The 21,116-nt window shown below is 55.7% G+C and overlaps 2 protein-coding genes across 7 annotated transcripts in view; one reads left to right on the forward strand and one right to left on the reverse strand.

Moving 5' to 3' along the window:
• Positions 1–146: 146 nt before the first annotated feature.
• Positions 147–17,663, forward strand: TMEM43 (transmembrane protein 43). Of its 4 annotated transcripts, none has more exons than XM_086697326.1 (13): positions 147–348; positions 1,000–1,503; positions 4,542–4,691; positions 5,565–5,699; positions 6,350–6,444; positions 7,471–7,520; positions 7,783–7,852; positions 8,660–8,730; positions 9,617–9,738; positions 10,015–10,089; positions 10,706–10,807; positions 13,345–13,462; positions 15,609–17,663. In XM_086697326.1, exons 2-13 carry the CDS (start codon positions 1,483–1,485, stop codon positions 15,809–15,811), a joined length of 1,212 nt encoding a protein of 403 aa, XP_086553452.1. In that variant the 5' UTR covers positions 147–348; positions 1,000–1,482; the 3' UTR covers positions 15,812–17,663. The 4 variants fall into 4 exon arrangements, with proteins under 4 accessions (XP_086553452.1, XP_086553454.1, XP_086553453.1 ...); XM_086697328.1 differs by lacking the exon at positions 1,000–1,503 and adding an exon at positions 4,024–4,244 and having other exon boundaries at positions 148–348; XM_086697327.1 differs by lacking the exon at positions 1,000–1,503 and having other exon boundaries at positions 149–348.
• A 1,547-nt stretch (positions 17,664–19,210) lies between these two features.
• XPC (XPC complex subunit, DNA damage recognition and repair factor) overlaps positions 19,211–21,116 on the reverse strand; it is a 29,263-nt gene continuing 27,357 nt past the window's right edge. For 2 of the 3 annotated variants that reach the window (XR_015248228.1, XR_015248229.1), the window contains one exon: positions 20,128–20,186. Coding sequence is in view for 1 of the 3 variants with exons in the window: in XM_086697325.1 (XP_086553451.1) it covers positions 19,971–20,186 (216 nt within the window). In the remaining 2 variants the exon portion in view is untranslated. Of the gene's footprint in view, positions 20,187–21,116 lie in introns of all 3 variants that reach the window. The other variant, XM_086697325.1, reaches the window with a different exon arrangement.

Below are 21,116 nucleotides of genomic sequence, written 5' to 3' on the forward strand. Positions count from 1 at the left end.
ACATTTCCCAGGAAGCCGCGCGTGGCTCGGCGACTTTTCAGGCGATAGGAACTACATATCCCAGAATGGCTTGCAGTGCGCAGGCGCAATGAGGTACAGTGCGTGTTGCAACTCAGTGGCTAAAGCACCTGATCCCAGACTACATTTACCAGGAAGGCTTGCGGCGCGCAGGAGCGGAAAAGTTGTGGCTCACGGGGCACGTCCTCCCAGATTCTGGGGTTTACGCGGGTTTTCGCAGCTGTCCGGTAGGTGGTAGGCCGCTGAGTTCTGTACTCAGGCCATCAACCCCTTCCGCAGCTGAGCAGAACGAGGGTGAGCGGCGAGCCGGGTCTCACCATGGCCGCGAACGTGAGTGTCTCCTGGTCTGCCGGACCCCACCCAGACTTCCCCATCTCCCGGGGCCTCTTCCCCGAAGGGGCCGTCTAGGTCCATCTTGCCTGCCTGGCCCTCCTCCGTGCGGCCTGTCCATCTCCCTCTGCATGCCCTTGTCTCGGCCTTCCGGCAGCTAACCCGTCTGTTCATCTCTCAGTCTGCCCGGACCTCGACGTCGGGCTGTGCGTTTGCGGGGAGAGAGACTCCACTGGGATCGCCTTGTGCGCGGCGCCTGCCCGCAGCCCCTCCTTTCATTCCCAGTGCCCACCTGGGCCCTTGGGCTTCCCGTTTACACACGGGTTTTGGGAGCTGGACGGGACCTCCGAGGGAGCCGGTCCGCGGGAAGGGTGGGGAAGCCTACACGGCTCAGGTGGGGCTGTCCATCAGCGGACAGACGGGGCTGTGCGGGCGGGCCGTGAGCTCCGCGCCCTAGGGAAGCGTGTAAACCGAGGCTAGAGATGCTGCAAAGGGATGCGGGCGAGACTGAGAGTAGAGGAGTTAGGATGACTGTGGGAGGGAGCATTTCCCCACTGCCGGGCCCCTTGGCCTCCTAGGGTGTGTTTGGTTAGAGAGGTCCTGGCTGAAGGTGGTTCCCTTCAAAAGGCTGCTGGCCCTTTCTCCCTGCAGCCAGCCTTTCTCTCGGAAACCTTTCGAATGAAGCCCAACATTCATTCAACAAACCGAGCCGTGGGAGGAGCAGCGCCTCCCGACGGAGCGCTGGGTGTGGGAGAAGCCTGGTGACTCACCACTCCCCTCCTCTGTGAAAGTGCTTCTGGAGCCAGCCCTGGTGCCCTGCCAGCTCCAGACGCTCCCTCCCTCCTGCTTTGCTGGAGCGTCCTAGCCACTCTCCCCTGACCTGTTACACCCTCTTGCCAGACCCCTGGGTCCTCTCTGTGCCCCACGCCCCTGAAGAGGCAGGGTTTGTTTCACCCACAGCCCTAGTGTACTCCGCCTCAGAGTTGTCTGGGAGATCTGGAAACCGTGAATGCTGCACCTAGAAACGCCTCAGGGGTAGTCTGAGACCCAGGGTCTGCCAGGGGAGCCGGCAGTCAGGAAACCAGAGGTAGATTCTGTCCACCCCCACACCGCCACCACCACCATATTTTACAGATGGAGAATTTCCCCAGCAGGGTAAGGCACTTGCCCAGGGTCTGACAGCCAGCTTGGCCAGATACTTCGTGAGAAGATGCTATCCAAAGACAGCAGGCTTGGGAGTCAGGCAGACCTGGGGGGCAAATCCAGTTTCTTCCTCTCAGAAGCGGTGCGGCCTTAATCGCTCAGGCTTTGTGTCTCTTCGTGGGATCTGTTCCTGTGAAGTTTAAGGGAGTCAGTCTGTGGTTAGCACGGTGCCTGGTACATGCCTAATGCATGAGAAAAATCTGTCTTCACAGTCTGGCTCAGGTGGCCCTGGTGGGCAGAAACTATCTTGGGTACAGTGGCACCTGACCTGGTCCAAGGAATGTGGATGAGTTTGGGCATCTTCTGCTGCCAAACCTGTGTTGAGTCATCCAGTAGCTGGGTGCACATTTACAGGAGCCACCAGGCCCAGTGAGGAAGAAAAATCTGATGATGGTGGGGTGGAGCGGGGAGGTGCCACAACTTCTTAATCAGTATAACAACAAAACTGCCCTGGGACAGAGGGACTGGTAACCATCTCCTTTTTATAAGTGACTAAACAGGATCAGAGAGGTAGAGCGACTGATGCAACAGGTAGTTTTTAGGGCCCACGTGTCAACCACTGTGCCATCACTCACTGCTCTTTGCTTCTGAGCCTGGAGTGCTCACGGAGGATACACGTATGTGTTCAACACATATCAAGGAGCCAGCATCAAGGTAAGGGGCTCAAAGGTGGCCTTGAAGGGGAGGAAGAGAGGCACCCGAGGGTGCCCCGCAGGCTAGGGAGATGGCAGAGTGGGTAGCGAAGTGTGGCTGCAGGAAATCGCCATCATCCTCCACTCCAGACCCTCCATGTTTACCGGGATTTTGGTTTGGAATGTGGGCTGGGTGTGGCATGTCACTGCCCACCCTACCCCTCCTGTGGGTTGAGGTATATCCTCCTGTGCCTTTCTTTCTTCCCTCCAAGGCCTTCCGTGAGCTCCTCTCCTTGGTGTTGGCTCGTAGAGGTATGCTGAGGGGAGGCCCAGAAGGAAGTCATGCCTTCTGGCTTCCAAGTTTTGGGCTGCACTGCGAACAGCAGGACTGGCTCCCTTCCCTGACCCTCTCTGCAGCAGGTTCCCAGTGTTCAACTCTTCTTACAGCCCAGGAAGTGAGGAATGCAGCTTGGAGCAAAGTGGTAGGAGAGTGGCCTCTGGTCTGTCCATATATGAAGCCTAATTCTGCCCCTTAGAGGCTGAGTGATCTGGGCTTAACTGCTGAGCCTCGATTTTCTCATCTGTGAAATGGGATAGCGATAGCTTTCCCATGCCTGGCCTGTAATAGACTGGCATTTGGCCGTTGTCATCATTATGATGGATGATGGTCACCTGCCTGCCTGCATCGAACAGCTCCACTCATGTTCCCCAGTGGTGTGGAAAGTTAAGACCGTTTCTGAATGCAATGGACATCTGGTTTCTGGGAGGCATGGGCTGGGGACGTTCAGGAACAATCAGAGAATGTGGCCTCAGCCTTGTTCAAGCAGAAACTGACCCGAGTCTCTCTTCTGGCCCCCTGTGCCAGGGGCCTGGCCCACTCTGATCACTCATCTCAGAACCACTTTACACCTTTGTGACTTTGGTCAGTGTACCCCAGCCGTGGGTACCTGTGCATTCCTTCCTGTGCCCTGCTTGTTGAGCTGTCTGATAATTCAGTCCTTTGGTCTCAGCAGCGCTATGGATTGGATTATTATCCCCATTTTGCAGATGAGCGAATGGAGAACATAAAGGGGTTAATTGCTCACCCAAGGCGCCATCACTGGTACAGGGCAGGGCCTAGATTCAAACCCAGTTCTTCTGGTTCCAGTGTTCTGCTCTTAACGATGCTGGTCAGCAGGGGACACTTCAAACCATGCTTCTCTTCTTGGCTGGACAAAACCTGACCCACTGACTCTGGAGTTTGAAGCCTACCATGAACCCTCCTGGATGTGTCTAGCCATCCTCATCTCCCCTCCAGCCCATGCCTCCCCAAACCCAGCCAGAGCAGATGGGCAGCCATGCTCCCAGGACCACCTCCTGCTTCCTCACCATCGCTCAATGGCTCCCCCTGCTGGGGATGCCCTTACTCCAGGATCTGCCTCTCTGATCCCAATCGAATGCCCCCCTCTTCTGGGGAGCCTGCCGTGATCTCCCAGCTGGAAGGGGTCGCTCCTTTGGTGCTGGATCTGCTCCTCACCAGACACTCAGCATGGCTTAGTACTGTTTGTGCCTGTAACTCGATGGCCCTGCAGCCCGTCTTCCCCTTCCCTCGCTGCTATGAGCCCCAGCCGTGGCCCTCGGGAAGCTGAGCCACCTTTGTTGAATTGAATTAATAATATATCTCTGATAACCCCTTTGGAAAACCTTTTGGCAAGTTTCTTAAAAGCATACATCTTTTCTGTGATCAGCAAGTTCACTCCTTTGTGGGTATTCGTTACCCACTTTCCCCAAGGAAAAGGAAAGCACCGTATCTGCATACAGATTTCTGTGTGAATGTTCATAGAGGCATTGTTCATTACAGCTGAAAACTGGAAACAACCGACACACCCACCCACTGGCGACTGAGTCAACAAATGTGGTATATTCTTAAGTGGAATACTGTTCAGCCACGTAAAGGAATGAGCTACTGATACACACACCACAATGTAGTTGAACCTCAAAAGCTTTATGCCAAGGCAGAATCCGGACAGAAAAGAAATTTGTGCTGTATGATGGTCCCATTTACGTCAGGCTCTATAAGAGGCAAGACTAATCTATAAATGATACAAATTCAAATACTTGTTACCACTAGAGGGTGGGGAGAGGGGAGTATTGGCAGGAAAGAGGCACAAGGTAACTTTCTGAGGTGGTAGAAACATTCTTATCTTGATCTGGATGTTGGTCAGATGGGGTATGCCCATCAAACTATACCTTTAATACCTGTGCATTTTTACTGTATATAATTTCAGTGAAAACTGAATATAAACAAATAGCAGAACTCAACTTATTTTTAAAAAACTAATTTCCGTTTTGATTTTTTTTAATATTTTTTTCCCTCAGTATTCCAGTACAAGTAACAGGAGAGAACATGTCAAAACTACAAGCAACCCCCAGCCAGGCTTCTTGGAGCGGCTCAGCGAGACCTCGGGTGGGATGTTTGTGGGGCTCATGACCTTCCTGCTCTCCTTCTACTTAATTTTCACCAATGAGGTAAAATGTTTGTGACTCCCCTGTGCAGTATTAGAGAGCAAAGGCTATGAGTCCAGAGGCTGGATGTGGTGACAAGGGCCTAGATTTTACCACAGGCGGGGCCGGGGGTGGGGGTGGCAGTGCTAAATTAGTCAGAATGTTTTCTCTTAGGACTCATGTCACAACTGTCGTAAGTAGGAAGACAAGTGCATTGGTGCACAGGCCTGAAATCCTGGGGTAGCCTCAGCTTCAGGCATGGTTGGATCCAGGTGTTCATGTTGGGTCACCAGGAATCTCCATTTTTCCACTCTTGCCTGTTTTTCTCTTTATGGATTCTTCTTTGGCGGACTTTTCCTTTGTGGTGGTAAAGATGGCCAACAACTGCAGGGTCACATCCAACCAGCTTAGCAGCCCCGTCTCTTCCAAGACCAACTTAGCAAAAGTTGCAGGGAGATGTTTCAGTGTCCTGGCTCATCTCAGTCCTCTCTCTGAACTAATCCCTGAGGACGATGAACCCGTGTTCCGATTGGCTAAGCCTGGGTCCCGTGATTTGGACAGCACTACAGACAGGCCCATCTAAACCACATAGACTGGGAGGTGAGGGAGAGGGAGAAGGCAGAGAGAGATGGCATAAGGGCACACAGCAGACAGAAGCACCAGCACAGGGTAACAATGAGACTGGTGAGAGTGTGGCAGGAAGAGAACTGCCTGGGAAAGCAGGAGTCTTGGGTTCCAGTTCACCTGTGCCACTTGCCAGGCCTTGGTTTTCCAGCTGTGAAATGGGGAGATAAGCCCCATGCTTCCCGAGGCCCCATCCTGACATGATACACTGCGGTAAGCACGACTGTGCTGAGCCGCATCTGAGGTGAAATCCCCACTCGCCTTTGCTCCCAGGGCCGCGCACTGAAGACAGCCACCTCCCTGGCCGAGGGGCTCTCCCTTGTGGTGACCCCTGACAGCATCCACAGTGTGGCCCCAGAGAATGAGGGAAGGCTGGTGCACATCATCGGGGCCCTGCGCACGTCCAAGGTAGGTTTGGTGAAGCTTTCTGACCCGCTGGAGGCTCGGGGCGCATCGCTGGTTGTTGTCTGGTTGGGGCTTTTAAGCACGTGGGCTTTGGAGAGGGACACGCAAGTGTGATTCCCGGCTGCCCCACTCAGCAGCTGTGCGGACCTGTCAGTCCTGAGTCTCAGCATCTTTCTCTGCAAAATGCAGACAATAACTGTAACAAACTGGGGGGCCGGCTTCAAGGATTTGGTGGGATCAGATGGCCAACCCCTTGGCCCGGTGCTCAGCACGTGGCAGGAGCTTCACGAAAAGGTGCTTTAGCAGTTACGATAACACGTGTGTCTAGCACAAGGCCCAAAGGTACTCTGGTGATCAGACCTCCCTCTCCTGTTTGAACCCTAAATACCCCGTGGTTGGCGCCAGGGCATCGGTCGTGCAGCCTGAGCCGGTGCTGTGAGGCTCCCGGCCCCAGGCGCTGGGCATTGTGGACTCGGGACAGGCAGTGTCACCCGGTCCTCCCGCCCGAAGCAGCTGTGGTACCTGCCTCCGGGCCCTGTCCTCCCTGCCTGTTTTTCGTCCAGTCCGGCTTCCTCTGGCATCCTGGGCTGGTGTGAGCCTTGTCCTGAGTTTTGTGTTGCTTGTGTGTTTGATTTGTTTGATTCTTTTTGAAGCTCTTGTCGGATCCAAACTATGGGGTCAACCTTCCGGCTGTGAAGCTGCGGCGACACGTGGAGATGTACCAGTGGGTGGAAACGGAGGAGTCCCGGTGAGCTGGCAGGGAGTGAAAACTCCAGGATAAGAGGTGCAGACGTCAGATGTCAGGATCAGATGCAGGTGGCTCTTTATTTGGACACTTCTGGAATTTAAAGTATGGTATCTTCCTCTCAGAGGGGGCGCCTGGGTGGCTCAGTCGGTTAAGCGTCTGACTTCAGCTCAGGTCATGATCTCGTGGTTTGTGGGTTCGAGCCCCACGTCGGGCTCTGTGCTGACAGCTCAGAGCCTGGAGCCTGTTTCAGATTCTGTGTCCCCCTCTCTCTCTGACCCTCCCCGGCTCATGCTGTGTCCCTCTTGCTCTCAAAAATAAGTAAACATTAAAACAATTTTTTTTAAATCTTCCTATCAGAAGTGTTGAATCATCCCCAAGTTATCAGCCAATGATCTTCTGTTCGGAGGTGGCAGAAAACCTAATGCGAGTGGGAAGATGGGTTAGCTCCCGTGTCTAGGGAGTTACGCAGGGCTGCCCAGGCTTGAGGCATGACTGGATCCAGGCACAAACAGTGCTTTCCTGCGTGTGGGCTCCGTGCTGTCTCCCATGACGGGGCAGAGGTGGCACTGGGTTACATCCTGTCCCTTCTGACAGAAGTCTGAGGGCATCTGTCATTAGGCTGGAGTCACTTGGAGCCAAGCAATATGGACTGTGAGTGAGGATGGGGAGGTGGTTAGGGGAGCCAGGGCAGCTGCAAGGGGCCCTCCGTGGGGCTGGCCTGGGGCAGAGGGTGCAGCGAGGTGTCTGAGCCCAGAGGGCAGGGCTGCAGCCCTTGGCATGAGCCAAGTGGAGCCATATTTCAGCCCAGGAGGATAAAGCTCTTTTCTCCAGGGTGGGCCTTTGAGGGATGGAGCTGGCTGTCTGCCCAGGAGTAAACACCTGTCTCTGGCTGGTATAGACAAGACCGGCTCCATTTGGAGATTTTGACCTCATGGGCCCAAGTTGTGTCCAGCTGGAGAAGCTTAGACATGGGACTGCCCTGGGGGTGACAGGCTAACTCTGGAGTGCCCTGTGCTTTCCCCACAGGGAGTACACCGAGGACGGGCAGGTGAAGACAGAGACAAGGTACTCCTACAGTGAGTACCGGGCCCCCATCATCCCTGCACACATGTGGTCTCTGCCCCTGGCCAAGGCTGACAGCAGTGGGGAAGGCGTGGAACCAGATGTTGGGATCGCTGGGTGTCAGTCCTCAGAGTCTGGCTCTGTCATGTGTCCACTGAGGCTCCAGGAGCTGTCCCTCTGGCCCTGGAGTGGCCAAGGGCTTGGATAAAAGGACACAGAGCCTCAGACATGTGGCCACTCTTACCATGGTTCCTGAGTTCCCTCTCCCTGTGACAGACACCGAGTGGAGGTCAGAAATCGTCAACAGCAGAAACTTCGACCGAGAGATTGGCCACAAAAACCCCAGGTGAGAGGTGGCCCTGAGCACAGCCTTGCCGGCCACTGGCGGGTCCCCAGCCTCAGCTTCCTCAGCAGAGTGATGGGGTTGAGTTGCTTCTGCCTCATGAGTTGATGAAAGTCTGGGACACAGTTCTGAGGCCAGTTCCTGCGCTGGGCACCGGGAACGCGGAGGGAAATCCCGATTCCTGACCCCCACAGGTCCAACAGGTCACGAATGTAAGGCCTGGACTGAGTGCTGAGAGGCACTTGCACATACAGTATCCAGGAAGCATTTGTTAACAGCCATGGGGATGGGAGGGCAATCAGGAAGGGCTTTCAGGAGGCAGTGGCATTTGATCTGGGCCTTTGTAGGATTTGGGCAGAAGGCAGTTAGCTCAGAGACACGGGGGTGGTGAGATGGGCTTGGCGCTGGAGCGTGGCTGGAGCCTCGGGCAGGCCTGTGCCCGGAAGGGTCTTGAATATGCACAGTTGAGCTTGGGAGCTACCTGGGGCTGGGAAGGCTGGGAAGGGTCAGGGATGATGTAGAGAACCACAGAGGGTCCATGTGATGACTGGTGGCTGGGGTGGGCCAGGCTGGTAGGGGTCTAGATGTGAAGCTCTGGGGGACAGGAGACAGGAGGAGGGTGCTCCACCAGGCGAGGGGACAGGAGCGTCCGAGGGGTAGATCAGGTGGTAAAGACAAGACCTCCGCAGTGCTTGGGCTAGTCGGGACTTGCAGGAGCCCCGGGGTGGAAAACCTGCCCAGCGCAACCCAAAGAGACGGCACAGCCCCCAGCCAGTGCCCCGCTCCGCCGACAGCTCCTTCTCTTCACAGTGCAATGGCAGTGGAGTCGTTCACGGCTACAGCCCCCTTTGTCCAAATTGGCAGATTCTTCCTCTCGGCGGGTAAGTTTCTGGCCCCTTCAGATGAGCCAACAGCACCCAGAGGCCTTGTGCTTCTACTTGGCCACCTCCCAGGAGCTGGGGTCCCCACTGCCCTGGATGTGGGATCAGCCTGCACTTTCCCGGCATCGTACTTTGGGCTGGGGGCCAGAGGGAAGGCAGACCCCCAGGAGGTGGGGTACTTGTGCAGAGCGGCCCCACCTGAGGCAGGTTCCTTTGAAACACGGTCTCTTCCAGAGAATAAGTACCAGGCACCCCTGGTGCCTGATCTGACCAGACAGAGCTGAGAGCCCTTCCTCAAGCAGCCCCAGAGCCAGCCGCAGAGATAAGGCTGCCCCCAAGGCCTCCGTCTGTGAGCCCCAGCCAGCATCCTGCCCTATGTGAGGGAGAGGGTGGTTCACTGTAGGCCCCCCAGATGACACCAAGGAGAGGCTTTCCAGGGACAAGGAGGCACCACCAGCCACCTGGGTCTGTCCTTGGGCCTGCCCCAATAGAGTGGGAGAGAAGACACATAGGCCCCAAATAGCCAGGGAGAGGGAGGACGGGCCGTGCCCTGGGGCCTGGCTTGTCTGCCATCTGCCCTGTTGCCCAGTCAGTGGCTGCTGTGCCTCTAGTGCAATGCATACAGCAGGCGAGCCAGGCTTGGACAGGTAGGGGGATCTGAGGCAGAACAGGTGCAGGGCTCGGGCTGTTTCCAGAGCTTCAGCCACTCCCACCGGCTGGAAGGGGGACGGGGAGGCTTTCCTGGAGGAGATGGAGACTGAAAGGGGCCTGCGGTACGGAAGGAGGGATTGGGGAGGGTGCTCCCCGAAGGCGGTCGGGCTGAAGGGTGTACCGCTCGGGGGCGTTGTTTGCACAGCATCGTTTGTGACTCCCGCACTCTCCTCAGGCCTCATCGACAAAGTTGACAACTTCAAGCCACTGAGCCTGTCCAAGCTGGAGGACCCACACGTGGACATCATTCGCCGGGGAGACTATTTCTACCACAGCGAAAACCCCAAGTATCCGGAGGTACACAGGGGCTTGAGCTGTTCACACAGCAGAGGTGGAGGCCCTTACAGTGCCAGCCCCCAGACAACACACAGGAGCCACATTCCTGCTTGGGACTCTGATTCGGTTCAGTTGCATCCACTTGGCCAAATGAGATTGGAGGGGAGAAGCCTTGAGATGGGAGCCCCTGGGCCGAGGTGTGGAGGTGGGAAAAGAGCTTCGGCTCTGGGTGCTGGGGACACAGGCCCAGGCTGACTGCTCCCGGTCTCAGTCAGCCCACATCTCTCCCACCCCCAGGTCGGAGACCTGCGCGTGTCCTTTTCCTATGCGGGGCTGAGCGGCGATGACCCCGACCTGGGCCCGGCTCACGTGGTAAGTGGCTTCCCCAGGGCAGACCCAAGCAGGGCATCCTGGCCTTCCAGGGCACAGGCACCACGTACAATGCCGTGAACACTTTGGACCCTTTCTGCAGGAAGTGTGTGCATGTGCTCACACCCGCACACAGACAGCTGTGCCTTGGAGCAGTTTCAGAGCTCCGTGTGCTCCACAGCCATCCGGGGACATCCATGAGCCCCAGGCTAAGAACTGCTGTTGTAGGGGGACCTCCTAATCATGCCTGCCCAAGTTCTTCCAATCACATGCAGCTCTTTCCCCCACCCCCGCCTCCCAGCCCCCAGCCCCCAGTTTTTGCTCTGTAAATACTTGGTCTCCGGTTCCTGACCCTGTCACATGCAGTCCCACCCCTGGCCCCAGCCCCTGTCCCACACTGACACATGCTTCTTTTTGCCAGGGTCTTCCCGGGAGCTTGAAATGAAGCAGCTCCACTGACCTCTGGGGGGCAGGTGTGCCCCAGGCCGATAGGTGGAGAGAGGGGCTCCGGGCTGGCATGGCTTTCCTCACTGTCTCCCCCAGTTGGCGTTCAGTGCGGAGGGGTGCTGGGACCCGGCCCGCCAGTCCCCTCAGCTCTAACACTGAGTTCTCCCATCAGGTCACTGTGATTGCCCGGCAGCGGGGTGACCAGCTACTCCCATACTCCACCAAGTCTGGGGACACCTTGCTTCTCCTGCACCATGGGGACTTCTCGGCAGAGGTGAGTTGCTGCTGCCTATCTGTGGGATGGAGGGGCAGGCATCTCCCTCCTTCCCTCTCCCCTCCCGTGGTTATTTAATAAGCTCCCACACTAGAGGGCGTAGCCAGTGCAATGAGGCAAGAAAAAGAATTGGAAGGAGCAGGAATCTCCCCATATGGGCAGCGGACTGTGTGTAGGATCGTACTTTGGGCATAGGCCCAAAGGATGCCGACCGAGGATAGAACAGGGGGCACAGCAGACCCCTCCTCCTCAGGCTTCCCACCTCCTGGGGGGAGGGACCCATCAGAAGAAAGAGCAAGTGAGGACACCGTGTGCTGAGAGCTGCGTAGGGGAGGCAGATGCTCTGAAAAATGGACAGGATGATAGAGCTGCAGAGTCCCCATCTGTACAATGGGGAGGGTCATGTCTCACCTAAGTCCCTAACTTTTGATTAGTTCGATTGCATGCCTTAAAAGTTAGCCCCTCTTTTCCAGGCAGAAACCCTTCTCTTCAACAGAAAAATTGTTTTTACATTGTTGATGAACACAGTGTATTACTGGTGGGAAATTCTGTGTGTGCCTGGAGCAGGATTGCAGGACTTTTCAGTCCATAAAGCTTTGAGAAGGAAAGGCAGTGGGTAGGGGTCCAGGCATAGCTGTGGCCCATTTGACTATTATCGTCCTTCTCACTTCGGCCCCTGGCCCCAGGTGATGATGGGCCTCACCTTGTCCTCTGTCCAGCCAGGACCAGTGTGTGGGCAGGCTGCCACCCAGGAGCCCGGTGACCAGCCTCAGGGTGGGGCTGCCACCTCCCAGTTGGGCGGGCGTGAGTCACCCTTTCCATGGCAGCTCTCAGGGAGTCTCTAAAATTAGGAGGCCCTGCCCAGGCTTCTCTCTCTCCTGCAGCCCCAGCCTGATCCCGCACTTCAGTCTCCTGCAGGTGGAGGCCCAGGTCTCAGAGCCATTGCCCCCAGAGAGGAGTGGGTGGGGCTCATGGCCTGCTAACTCCCAGGAAGGCAGGCTCAGGCAGTGCTGACCACCCCGGGCCTCCAGCACAGGACCTGGGGTCTCTGCGAAGCAGGGAGAGAGGGCCCGGAGCCAACGAGGTGGCCAGGGCCCTGAGGAGAAACCCAGACCCCGCGAGTCAGGATGCCCAGATTCCAGCCCTGGCGGCAGGAGGGCTCAGTGTGGACAAGTGTGGACACGAGCTGGCCCTAACTCAAGCCCTGCTATGTCTACAGCCCTGCTCTGTCTCCTGGCTACAGGACCTTGAACCAGTTGTTTATCCTCTTGGATGACAACAATGATGATCCTTATCTTATTTGGTTATTGTAAAAATTATTCATTTATTCAGAGCCTTGGTTTCCTTATCTGTAAAATGGAGATAAGTGTGTCTACTTTGTGAAGTTTTTTTGAGGTTTAAGTAAGGCAGTACTTGTAAAGCACCGAGGACAGCAACTGATAAATGGTAAGCACTAGATGTTAGCTGTCCTTATCGTTATTGTCATAGACAATGGGGGTGCTCTCTATAGAAATGACATCGTTATTGTCATAGACAATGGGGGTGCTCTCTATAGAAATGACATTAAGGCTGGCACTGGCAGAATGTGTAGGAGCTGGCTGGGCATGTTCCAGGCAGAGCAAGCACATGTGCAAAGGCCCTGGGACAGAAGGACACTTGACCTGGACCCCTGACAGGCACCAGGGTCTCGGCAGGTTGCCATGGGGAGGAGGTGGCAGAGGGGAGGAGGCTATTGCAGCGGTCCTGGTGAGGGTGACTGTGGTGAGAGGTCTGGGGAAATGTGGACGCAGCATTGACAGGACTTGATGACAGGCCGGATGGGAGGTGGTCCTTGTGGGGAGCAGCAAGCCGAGTCTGGCAGCCCGGTTTGGGCTTGTGCAGGCGGTGGGCAGTGGTAGCATTTGCTGAGGTGGAGACAGGAGGAACAGGTTGGGGGCTGGGGGGAGGCTGCAGTGTGGGTGTCGGATGGCATGTGAACAGCAGGAGGCCCCGGGCTGCAGCTAGAAACCACGGGGCGGGGGTGGGCAGGGTGGCGTTCTGGCACGGAGGCGCCGAGAAAATGGTTGGGACCCGCGGGGAGGGCGCGCTGGGAAACTCCAGCGTGCAGAGGGCAGGTAGAGGGAGGGGGGCAGCTGTGGAGACTGCGAAGCAGGGGGGAAACGGAGCGAGGTGCCCAGAACCACGTGAGGAGCGGCCAAGGTGAAGCGTCACACAGGATGCACTATTGGGGATGGTGGTAAATGACCCCAGAAAGGAACCCCTGGAGGAAGGAGGTTGGGGTTCATTCCGGGTGAGGTGGTGGGCTAAGGACTCCTCCCTTCCACAGAGGTCTCCTGCCCCATCCTGTGCTGTGCGAGATGGGCAGACACCTAGGCCCGGGCAGGAGACGTGCCCTTACCTCCCCTGGTCTTCTCAGAAATGGCCAAACGGCTCCTGGGTTGGGATGGACCCTCTGGCACCTGCCCTGCCAGCTAGGGAGGCTGGTGGCCCCTCAGAGACATGAGACGTGACGCCCCTTCCCCCGCCTTGCCCTGCAGGAGGTGTTTCGTAGAGAACAAAAGAGCAACTCCCTGAAGACATGGGGCCTGCGGGCCGCCGGCTGGATGGCCATGTTTATGGGTCTCAACCTCATGACTCGGATCCTGTATACGCTGGGTAGGTGTGCAGGGACAGGCGGGGGCATCTTGCTCACCCTCATGCAGCCCACATGCCTCCCTTGCACTTCTCACACCATCTCTAACCCTTTCTGGCCTGCTGCGGTGCTCTTTGGGGCAGAGGCTGGGCATTTGGCCCATGTCTGGGTCCCAGTGCACAGCCCTGGGATGAATGGGCGGGGGAAGACAGAGACGATGGACAGGTGCTTTTGGGGGCGGGGGCGGGGTGGGGTGCCAACTCCTGGGAGGGAGTGTGTGGGAGGGTCCGGCCCATCTGTCCCCAGCTGACCCGCTCATTCCTTCAGCCCTTCATTCCACAAGTGAGCAGCCCCGACGGGGAGAGCGGCCAGGCTTTGCAGTGAGCCAGGTCTGTCATGTCAGAGCTCTGGGTACTCGGGCCATTCCCCTTCCTGCCTCAGCGTCAGTCACCTCACACCTAATGTGCAGTTTTGTGAAACGTTTGGCAAATAGGAAACACCCCAAAACTTTTATGCTTCCTCACTCTAAGACCTGGGCTAGATTCGGGGCAGCCAGCAAGTTGGAGTGCGAGGCAGAGTGCTGGGCCGCTCACTCGGCACCCGTGAGCCCAGCAGTTGCCAAGTGACCCAACCTGGCACAGGACTGAGGCCCCGGTTGACTGAGTAAGCACTAGCCCCACACTGTTGATCTGGGCGGACGGGGCTTCTCAGGGGACTTGTGTCCAAGCCTTTACCCCAGTGTGTCTGTGTCCAGTCCGATAATTCCATCCAGCCCTCGCCAGGCCCCAACAGAACCCTCTCCCCCATTTACCCTTTCCAGTGGGGGGTGGGGGGGGGTGGGTAGCAGGTCTGGCTGCAGTACATCCCAGGCTAGGAGGGAAAAGGACACTTCCTCACTTCCAAGTCTTTCTCCGGACAGCTGAGTTGTGCTCAAACCAGCCAGATGCCATCTTGCGCGCCATTTGGGAGAGATTAGAATTTGATCAAAATCCTCCACCTTTCCTTTGCATTGAACGCGACCTTGGGTTAGGCCATTTCCCCTCTCGGAGCCTCAGTCCCCCCACTGCCAGATGAGGAGGTGGGAATCTGTCTCAGAGGGCCCTTTGATTCTCTGACTGCCTGCGATCCTCCTCTTCGCTCTTCATCTGGGATGCTGACGCTCCAGACCGAGGACAGACGTCAGAGCAGGGACCGATTGGGGAAGCGACGAGCCAGCATTCGTTCACTCCAGCATTCAGTCAGTAAGCACTTACTAAGTGCCTGCTGTACGCAGGATACCGCTCTAGGCCCTGGAGACTATGCCGTGGGCAGCACAGACAAGGTTCCTGGCTCTGGCACTTTCTAGCTGTAAGACATTAGGCAAGTTGAACTCCCTGGGCCTTGGTACCCTTGTGGATAGAAATAGGGTAAAACAGTACAGCCTCCCAGGGCAGGCACGAGGGTTTGAGGAGACGGTCCACATAGTGCCTGACACGTGGTCGATGCACAAAAACACGAACCCTGCTTACTGTGAGGGCCAAGGCGGGGTATGTGTGGGAACAGACCAAGCTGAGCCAGGGTCCTCTGTTCACAGCGCCAGACCACTGGGGCTTCCTGGAACTGAGTGAAGATTCCCCCTGTGGAGTGCCATCAGCTATAGAATGCTTACCTGGAGGGGCAGACAGGCCAAGGACAGGGTAATTCCAGATGGATTAGCCGGGCCCTAGACTTTACCATATGGGGCCAGTGGCCCGTGAGATCCTTGAGGTGGGAGCCAGCTTAAGCTGATTTATTTCCCTCAGCGCAGAGCTGTGCACACAGGTAATGACCCGAATGGCCGAGAAACCCACCTGGGCACCCACAGAAGGTCCCGCCCACAGTTTTCGTCGAGGTGTGAAGCAGGCGTAACTTGCCACCATTACAGGCAGATGTCTTCCCAGACCGATGGCACCAAGGCACTCCCACCCGCCTGCTCTCCTGGGGCGGCGCATGGTGTGTGGTGTGCCTTCCTCCTCTGGGTCCTCCAGCTCTCACGGGAGCCTGTTCGCGCCACCGTGGCCCCTCCCTCCCTCCTCCTCACCTGGCGACACGGGCCCCTCCTGGTCCGCAGACACGGGAACCATCCGCTGACCTCGTGCGACGCAGAGCACCGTGGCCCCGGAAGCCTCACCACCTTTCTCTTCCCCACAGTGGACTGGTTCCCCGTCTTCCGAGACCTGGTCAACATTGGCCTGAAAGCCTTCGCCTTCTGCGTGGCCACCTCGCTCACCTTGCTGACCGTGGCTGCCGGCTGGCTCTTCTACCGGCCCCTGTGGGCCCTCTTCCTTGGCTGCCTGGCCCTGGTGCCCATCGTCATTGCTCGGACCCGGGTGCCGGCCAAAAAGCTGGAGTGAGGCAGGCCCTGGCCCCCACCCGACACCCGCGTGCTCCTCAGGATCCAGCTCACCCCCCGCCCCCGTGACCCCGCTCCTCGCCCCAGCACGAGCCCGCATCGGTTTTGGATTCTGCGCCCGCTCCGCTCCTCAAGGGGCCACGCCTCGCGGTGCGCGTGGACGTCAGGTTTGGTGCCCACCAGCTCGCGTCTTCCCACCCTCTTTCTCGCCAGCAGGCAGCTCCCGGCTGGCCGTGTGACAGGCGACAGGCATCCATTCTGCTTGCTTCCCTCCCTTCCCTCGGGACCGTGTGGCTGCTTCACGCGTCTCGCTTGGCTGATGTCTGCCAACAGTGAGCTGGTGACACTCCACACGGACCTGCTGCCTTAACGCTCACCGGACCCTCACCCTCACCCTTGGAGACAAGTGCCAGGGCTCTGCCCAGCCACCCCTGCCCCGTGATCCCGTGCGGCCACCGTCACCAGCGGCCTCTGAGTGTGCTGCGGTGCCGGACAGACTGGGCACGGGCCCCCACGCGAGGCACCACAAACCCAGTTCGGGCACGGCACCTGACTTGGTACTTAGAAAAGCCACCGAGGTCACGGTGAAGAAGCGTGGGATATTTGTTGGGCTTTATTTACACGTAGTTGATAGTTTGGCAGAAACTTCTTAGTGTGTAGGATTTCCAAAGTTCTCATTTGTTATGTTTCTCTTTGCTACACTTCATGTGTATTTTCCTACTCTAAGAGGGTGTTGTTTCAAATAAGATTTAAAAACACAAAACACTGCTTGAATGATGAGCACTTCAGACTGTTAGAGAAAAACTCCTCTTAATCTGTCAGTTGAAGTTAATTCAGGGCACAGAGAGGTGTAAATGGGGGTGTGACTTACTGCTTAAAAAAGAGTCACCTCCGTCAGAACTCTGGTCACTGGGAGGCTCCAAGGTGCTTTTGAAGCCAGCGTTGGCGAAGGGATCCCACTCTGGGAGGAGAGGGGAATTTGGAGAAGGTGGAGAGAGGCATTTCCGTTTATCCTCTGGCATCAGAAACTACCGATTTACTTGAAGATGGTTTTGAGTTTTCAGTCAACCGTTCAAGGAAAAGGCTGGATGCTTTCTCATCCTGAGTGGGCTCCCTCGTGCCCCCATCACCCCAAACCAGAAATCTGAGACCTGACGCTTGTGCAGCGCCCGGGCCTCATGCCTTTCACCGTGGGAGGCGTTCACACTAGCAGCTGGCCCCCGGGTAACTCCTGTTGTGCCCACGTCCACAGCTTCTCTAAGTAAAATGTACCCACACTTCATTGCGCTCCTGCTGTTTCCCAGCTACTCTCACGCCCTCTGAAGCATAAAGTGTGTTGTCACCTTGATGTCTCAAAAGGTCCTTCGTATATCCTTTATCTGTTTATTACTTGGAAACTGTTCTGCCTTGCTGGGAGCGGTCGCTTTAGCAAATTAGTTGGTAGTTGAGTGAGTGATGGGAGACCTAACAATCTCTCATCGGCCTGGGAGATCTGTGGTGTAACTTCAGGTTCTTCGTGCAGAGAACAGCTGGCCCCAAAGAGGACTTAGCTGGATTTAAGAATCGAAACGGTATTCACCACTGCTTATCACGTGAGCAGTCGTCATTGAGTGTCTCCTCGTGAAGGATGCTTTTGGAAAACAATACAACTAGATGGTGGCTGAATACAAACTCTGTGGGATTTGGTTTGTGTAATTTTTTCTACTACAGATTTTAAATTACTGCGAATTTCAGTAGTGTTCTTAAAGAGCAAAATAATGTTAAGAAATGTTTGAAGTCTTTGGGAAATCATGAAATTTGTATCGTATTTGTATTTTTGATAAAAATTCAAAATAAATTTCAAAAGAGCTTTTTTTTTTAAATTTTTTTTTCTCAATGTTTTTATTTATTTTGGGGACAGAGAGAGACAGAGCATGAACGGGGGAGGGGCAGAGAGAGAGGGAGACACAGAATCGGAAACAGGCTCCAGGCTCCGAGCCATCAGCCCAGAGCCTGACGCGGGGCTCGAACTCACGGACCGCGAGATCGTGACCTGGCTGAAGTCGGACGCTTAACCGACTGCGCCACTCAGGCGCCCCTCAAAAGAGCTTTTATAGGACCTTGCTGTTACTTTTTTTTTTGAAATTTCTATCTTAGTTCAGCTGTAGAACTGATGAAGGACTGTGAGTTTTTAGAACTCCGTTCTAAGTAGCTTTTAGTGGTTAAAATGGGTTTCAATTTTTCTGAAAAGGGCAACTCGTCATTTTTAACACATGCTTTGTTTTGGATTGACTCAAAGTAAATGACTCAGACTTCACACAGCTTCAGAATGCATCAGAAGAGGTGGATGGAGCCACGGTGTGGCACAGTGCAGCAGGCACCCTGGACATTAGGTTGGCACAGACCCGGGTTCCAGCCCCAAGTGTGCCACTGCCTGGCTGTGGCTGTGTGACGCTGGGCCAAGTCCACGATATGAGTCTCAGCTTCCTCATCTATAAAATGGCCCCGATGCCTTTCTCCCTTACCGTGGAAAGGACTACATGAGATAAAGCCCACGAAATGCCTGACGTGTGGCATGTTTTTCACTTTTTGCCTGTTCTTTTTTTTTTTTTTTAATGTTATTTATTTTTTTTTTTAATTTTTTTTTTTCAACGTTTATTTATTTTTGGGACAGAGAGAGACAGAGCATGAACGGGGGAGGGGCAGAGAGAGAGGGAGATAATGTTATTTATTTTGAGAGTGCACGCGCGGATGGGCAGAGAGAGAGAAGGGGGGAGAACCCCAAGCAGGGGTTGCAGCTCCGTGCAGAGCCTGACGCGGGGCTCGACCTCCTGACTGTTAGATCATGACTCGAGCTGACATCACGAGTAGGACGCTTAACTGACTGAGTCCCCCCGGGGGCCCCGCTGCCTCCTGTTCTGGATCCATGGACAGCTGCTGACTGTCCACGCTGGGGCCGGCAGTGTGTGTCCTTTTTGTTATAAGATGTGAAGCAGCTGAGTTACTTCCCAAAACCTACTCTCCTCATCCGCGGGACCACTGCCATTCAACTCCCACAAAACAAGTCGCTTACCTCTAGGAGAGCGTGCGGGAACTGTGAGGCTCTGTGGTTTCCACGGCAACTCCAGTTTGTTTCTCAACACCAGCCCTCCAGCCAGGCTCTTGCCGCATGAGTCACACCCCAAGTGTTTTGTTTGTTTCCCTTGGATAGAACTGGCTGGAAGTTTGCTCCTATCAAAGGTTAAGTAACATCTCTCCTGGCTTAAGAGTAGAAAGAAAAAGGTCAGTTTGTGTAACGACGAGTTAGTTCCCAGTCAACCTGAGAACAAAACCCGACCTTGAGTATCAACATGTGGAAAAACCACTCTGCCATGCAGGTGTTCTTAGCTGACGTGAAATCTGGAAGAAAACGCAGAGCTCGGTCTTTTTAGATAAATGCTTTATTTTTTCCTCAAAATGTTACAAAAGTTACTTCTCTTGAATATCTACAATGCATAGAGCTTTTATAAATTTATCCCGTAATGAATAAAATCTAGTTTAACACTGATCCACGTTCACTAACATTTAACTCTCAGTGTTTTCCTTTTCTTTCCTGATTTCAGCTCTTTGTTCCAGTCGTCTGCCACCCTGAACTGTTACTTTGAAAAGCATATCCCGACAATCCCATAATCTGAGATGAGGGCGTTTGCTTCTGCTCTCTCCCACACCACGGAGGGGCGGCATTAGGCAGTGGTAGTAACCCTGAAGGAAAGTGAGTGGCCCGCAGAGAGAGGGCCCCAGGTCTGCAAGAGAGGGAAAAGCACGCACGAGGGTCTGACAGATGAAGGATCCACCTGGAAGAAAGGACCGGTGTCTTCCTAAATTGCCCAGTGGTTTCTATAAAAGAACTGACTCGCGTTTCCAAAGATGCGATGAGCAACGTCTAGGTGGGCGAGTCTCCAGGGAAGTGCTCCGGAGCTCAAAGCATAGGGCGGGGGAGCAGAAAGCGTGGGAAGCCCTACCCGGGGTGAATCTGACGAGGACGGGGGCCAGACCAGACCACCTGAGCTTGACCATCTATCCCCTGCCCCCATCTGCTTCTGTGCCTTCTCAGAGGAGACAGCACCACCCCTGGGCCCGGGCAGCTCCCAGGGCAGGTGTGGGGCCTGTGGGGCACAGGGTACGACAGGTGGCCACCCCCATCACAGCTTCTCAAATGGGAACAGGTGGGAGGCTGCCGCTTTCTTTGCCCTTTTGGTCTTCTTAGGGCACTGTGGCTTCTGCTCCTCTTCAGCCTCTCGGTTTTGGGGCCAGGAGGCAGCCAGGATCCTGGATGCTTCTGCTTGAGAGCTGGTCCCCTCCTCTTCATCAGAAGAGAGTCCACCTCCCGCATGTGCCTGGGCAGCGACGGCCTCGCTCTGGAGAGGGAGGGACAGTGGAGGGGAAGGGCAGGCCCAGGTCAGCGGTCGGGTGGCAGGGAGCCCCGTCAGGGGCAGTAGAGCCCCCAGCAGCAGCCTACGCAGGGCCAGTGGCTCTGGGATGACAAAGGCACCACATGGGGCTGGGGAAGAGCCTTCCTCAGACTGGGGACTCCTCCATGCAAGTACTGGAGAACTCGCTCTGGGCTCAGTGCTGGGAATCGCAAAGATGTTTATGCAGGAAACTGCTCTCCAGGAGCGTATGGCCGAGTCTAGATCACCGGACTGGTGCTTTGCACTTACTACTCTACCTCACTTGGGAAAAAGCGCATTAATGTCTTCAACTGCAAAGGACCAACTCTCAGTGCCAAATTCTCCGAGGTGGCACCCCCTGACCGCCGGGCCGGGGAGCTGGGCAGGGAGGGCTGGGAGGCAGAAGGCGAAAGCACACAGGTGGACGGGGTCAACATAAAGCCTGGTGAAAGGTCACCGAAGGGATGTGAGGGAGAAGCGTGACAACAAAATATTTTTTGAAGGCAAATTGGCAGCATGTGGGGTTGCAGACGGGGAAGAAAATAGGTGTGGTTACAGCTGTTCCCAGAGCACATTTCTGTGTCTGACCCAGACTGAACACACCACATAACTGTGGGGAGGGGCCTCCCTGGGGAGGCCCTTGAGGGCTGCGTGTCAACTTTGCACCTGCGCCCAGAGGTCGGCCCAGCCGGGGCAGGTGCTCGGGGATGTGAATTAAATGAGCAACCCCGGGGCCTGGAGGACGGTCACAGGCACAGGGCACACTGCAAGGCTAAGGGTGACATGTCAAACACAGAAATGCAGGGTGCCTGTCCCTCCCTGGATGGGTTTAGCATGAGATCAGACCCAGGGCGGGCACTGGCTCGTGCAGAAACAGAATAGGTGGTGTCGGGGTAG

The sequence above is a fragment of the Puma concolor genome, chromosome A2, assembly GCF_028749965.1.
Source record: "Puma concolor isolate L17-30 chromosome A2, mPumCon1.1.hap2, whole genome shotgun sequence".
In the NCBI taxonomy this organism is placed as follows: domain Eukaryota; kingdom Metazoa; phylum Chordata; class Mammalia; order Carnivora; family Felidae; genus Puma; species Puma concolor.